This window comes from Chiloscyllium plagiosum, chromosome 26 (genome assembly GCF_004010195.1).
Source record: "Chiloscyllium plagiosum isolate BGI_BamShark_2017 chromosome 26, ASM401019v2, whole genome shotgun sequence".
Lineage (NCBI taxonomy): Eukaryota > Metazoa > Chordata > Chondrichthyes > Orectolobiformes > Hemiscylliidae > Chiloscyllium > Chiloscyllium plagiosum.
This window is the reverse complement of record NC_057735.1, coordinates 28,996,241-29,000,191: the sequence shown is the minus strand read 5'-3', so window position 1 is coordinate 29,000,191 and position 3,951 is coordinate 28,996,241. Positions and strand designations below refer to the sequence as shown.

Below are 3,951 nucleotides of genomic sequence, written 5' to 3'. Positions count from 1 at the left end.
GCCAGGGTGGTCAGGCTTGTGGATCTTGGGAAGGAGCTAGAACCGGGCAGTGCGGGGTTCCCTTAACAGTATTTGTCAAAGCTATCTCATGTCCCCTTTTTGCCCTCCTGATTTCCCTCTTAATTATACTCCTACTGCCTTTATACTCTTTGAAGTATTCACTCAGTCTCCCCTGTCTATACCTGACATATGCTTCCTTCTTTTTCTTAACCAAAACCTTAATTTCTCTAGTCATCCTGTATTCCCTACACCTACCAGCCTTTCCTTTTACCCTAACATGAATATACTGTCTCTGGACTCATTTTCTCATTTCTGAAAGCTTCCCATTTATCAACTGTCCCTTTACCTGCGAACATCTGCACCAATCAGCTTTTGAAAGTTCTTGCCTAATATTGTCAAAGTTAGCCTTCCTCCAATTTATAACTTCAACTTTTAGATCCGGTCTACCTTTTTCCATCACTATTTTAAAACTAATGGAATTATGGTCGCTGGTCCCAAAGTGCTCCCTCAGTCACCTGTCCTGCCTTATTTCCCAAGAGTAGAGCAAGTTTTGCACCTTCTCCAGTCGGAACATCCACATACTTAATCAGAAAATTTTTTTGTTCACACTTAACAAATTCCTCTCATCTAAACCCTTAACACTATGGCAGTCCCAGTGTATGTTTGGAAAGTTAAATTCTCCTACCAAAAGCACTCTATTTTTCTTACAGATAACTGAAATCTCCCTACAAATTTGTTTTTCAATTTCCCATTGACTATTAGGGGAGTCTATAACACAATCACAACAAGGTGATCATCCCATTCTTATTTCTCAGTTAGTTCCACCCAAATAACTTCCCTGAATATATTCCCAGGAATATTCTCCTTAAGTACAGCAGTAACACTATCCCTTATCAAAAACACCACTCCACCTGCTCTCCTCCCCACCCCCCCATTCTTTCCTTCTTATCGCATTTGTCCCCTGGAACATTAAGTTTCCAGTCCTGTCCTTCCCTGAGCCATGTTTCTGTAATTGCTATGACATCCTAGTCCCATGGACCTAACCATGCCCTGAGTTCATCTGCTTCTCCTGTTAAACCTCTTGCATTGAAATAAATGCAGTTTAATTTATTAGTACTACCTTGTTCTCTGCTTTGTTCCTTCCTGTGCTGACTGTTTGACTCGCTCCCTTTCCCAGCTGTACCAAACTCAGTTTGATCTCTTTCCTCGCTATCTCCCTGGGACCCACTCCCCACCTTGCAAGTTTAAATCCTCCTGAGCGGCTCTAGCAAATCTCCCTGCCAGTATATTAGTCCCTTTCCAATTCAGGTGCAATTCATCCTTCTTGTACAGGTCACTTTCACCCCATAAGAGGTTCCAATAATCCCAAAATGTGAACCCTTCTCCATGCACCAGATCCTCAGCCATGCATCCAACTACTCTATCCTCCTATTCTTACCCCCACTAGCTCGTAGCACCAGGAGTCATCCAGATACAAGTACCCTGACAGATGTGCCTTTCTGTATTCTCCCTTCAGAATCTCATCCTTTTCCCTTCCTATATCATTGGTACCGATGTGTACAATGACCTCCTACTGGCCCCTCGCCCCTTTGGGAACATTCTGCACCCTTTCTTGCTGATTTAAAATCTCTTGTTTCAACAATTTTTTTCTTCTTAGTTTCATGTGTCCATCTGATTAATTAAAAATCAATATCAGATATAATCATATTATATTTGATACATATCTTGATCCGGTTTTGTTGTCGTTCTGTCATGATCACATACCAACTTGTGTTTGATGGAATAATAGGTTTCCTGTTCAAATAAGCTTCTGGTTCCTCTTCTGTTGCAGACATATTACACAAGCAAATGCAGAAGTGAACTTGTACAAAGTCCCCACAAACAGAACCCTCCTTCAGTGGCACTGGTATTTGCATGATTGACAGTTTATATAAACAGTGTAAATGGGTGACAAGTCCATGTTACTTATGGGATGATTCCTAACTATGGACCCCAGTGAGGAATCCTGCAAGGCAAGTGCAGTCCATTGTGTCTAAATAAATAAAATAAAAACAGTGCTGCAGAAGCTCAGCAGATCTGTCAGCATCTGTGAGGAGAATAACACAGCAAATGTTCAACTCCAGAATGATTCTTCTTCAAAACTTCCACAGATGCTGTCAGATATGCTGAATTTCTCTGGCACTTTTTTAAAAAATTTCATATTTCTAGCATTTACAGTACTTTGCTTTAATTTCATTGCCTTAAATACCAGAACTCTCGTAATCTACCTGTTCACTTCCAACCCTGCTCTCCTTTCGAGTCATAGAGTCACACAGCACAGAAACAGACCCTTCGGCCCAACTTGTCCATGCCAAATCCAAGTCCCGTAATCTGAACTTGCAATGAGAAATTCAGATGTACAATTCAGGTTATGAAATGCAGGCAATGCCCTCATAGTAAAGTTGGTGAAAGCTTTTAGATTGCCACAGACTATAAGCATAGACAGGCAGAAGGCTGGAAGAACACAGCAAGCCAGGCAGCAGCAAGAGGTGGAGAAGTTGACGTTTCGGGTGTAACCCTTCTTCAGGACTGGGGTTAGGTGTGGGGGAGCTGCAGATAAAGGAGGTGGCAGGGGCAGGATGTTGTAGTGGGGATAGTTGAAGATGCAATACCTGCCGGTACACCACCACTCTCACTTCCATTCAGGGTCCCAAACAGTCCTTCCAGGTGAGACAGAGGTTCACCTGCCTCTCTTCCAACCTAGTTTACTGCGTGAAGTGCTCCAGATGTGGTCTTCCCTACCGAAACTTAGGGAACAGTTCACTGAGCTTCGCAGTCGGGTCGGCAAGGGCTGACCGGACACCCCAGTCACCACCCATTTCAATTCCCCCAACCACTTCCTTTCCGACATGAGCATCCTTGACTTCCTCCATTGCCAAAAAGAACAACAGCACTTCATCTTCCACCTGTGCAACCTACAGCCTGGAGGACTCAACATTGAGTTCTCCAATTTCAAATATCCTCCCTCCCCATCCCCCAACTCAGCCCCTCCCAGTCCCTTCCACTGCTCCCTGCCGCCAACAGGATTCATTCCTCCCATTGACCATTGTACCCTCTACCTGTCTTCGCCTATCCCCACTTCACCACCCTGACCCCGCCATCCCCTTTATCTGCAGCCCCCCCCCAGTCCTGAAGAATGTTTACACCAGAAACGTGAACTTCTCAACCACCTGAAGCTGCATGGCTTGCTGTGTTCTTTCAGCCTCCTGGTCCAGTGGGCAGCAGGAGCCACTATGGGAGGATGCTTAGACCAACTATAGCCTGCCTGTTGAAACATAGCCCTGATCTGCATTGTGCCTCAGGAACATCCAAGTTTAGTCCAATAACCCTGTAGGCTGGGTGAGGTTCCTGTGATCCATCTTTATGCATGTTGCCTTCCAATAGATCTAGCAGGTTTTGCAAGCTGTTTAGAAACCAATCCAGACCAGAGAGATTCTGAGCAACTTCACAGGAGATTCACTAAATATTGACTGAAAAAAAATCTAATTGCGAAATTAACTTGTACTCCGACTCATGCAAATAATTCCAAGAGCTGGGTGGACAGAAATGCGTAATGATTGACAGCTGCTGCTCAGGTGGGGGCCAGGCTGCCGGGACCGCACATGCGCACACGTGCTCGCGCCATTTTGATTTGTTGGCGGTTGGAGGCTTGGTGCCGGTGGGGCTGGTGAAAGCTGTACACCGGGCTCAGGGCCCTCAGCATGGCCGCAACACGGTACCGCCGCTTCCTGAAACTCTGTGAGGAGTGGCCTCTCGATCACACCAAGAAGGGGCGAGATCTCGGGGCTTTCATCCGGCAGAGAGTGGCGCAATGTTTCCGAGAAGGGGAGAGTTCCCAGGTAAACCGGGAGGGGGACTGGGCTGGAGGGGGGGAATTGGAAGACGGAGGGGTGGGGGAGGGGCAGGAGGGAT

At 45.9% G+C, this 3,951-nt stretch overlaps 1 protein-coding gene across 1 annotated transcript in view; it reads left to right on the top strand.

Annotated features, from left to right (window-relative positions):
* The first annotated feature begins 3,635 nt into the window (after window positions 1-3,635).
* Window positions 3,636-3,951, top strand: part of LOC122563222 (ubiquinol-cytochrome-c reductase complex assembly factor 2) — a 17,195-nt gene continuing 16,879 nt past the window's right edge. The window contains exon 1 of the mRNA XM_043716800.1: window positions 3,636-3,878. Within this exon, the coding sequence (XP_043572735.1) occupies window positions 3,741-3,878 (138 nt within the window). The 5' untranslated portion in view covers window positions 3,636-3,740. The remainder of the gene's footprint in view (window positions 3,879-3,951) is intronic.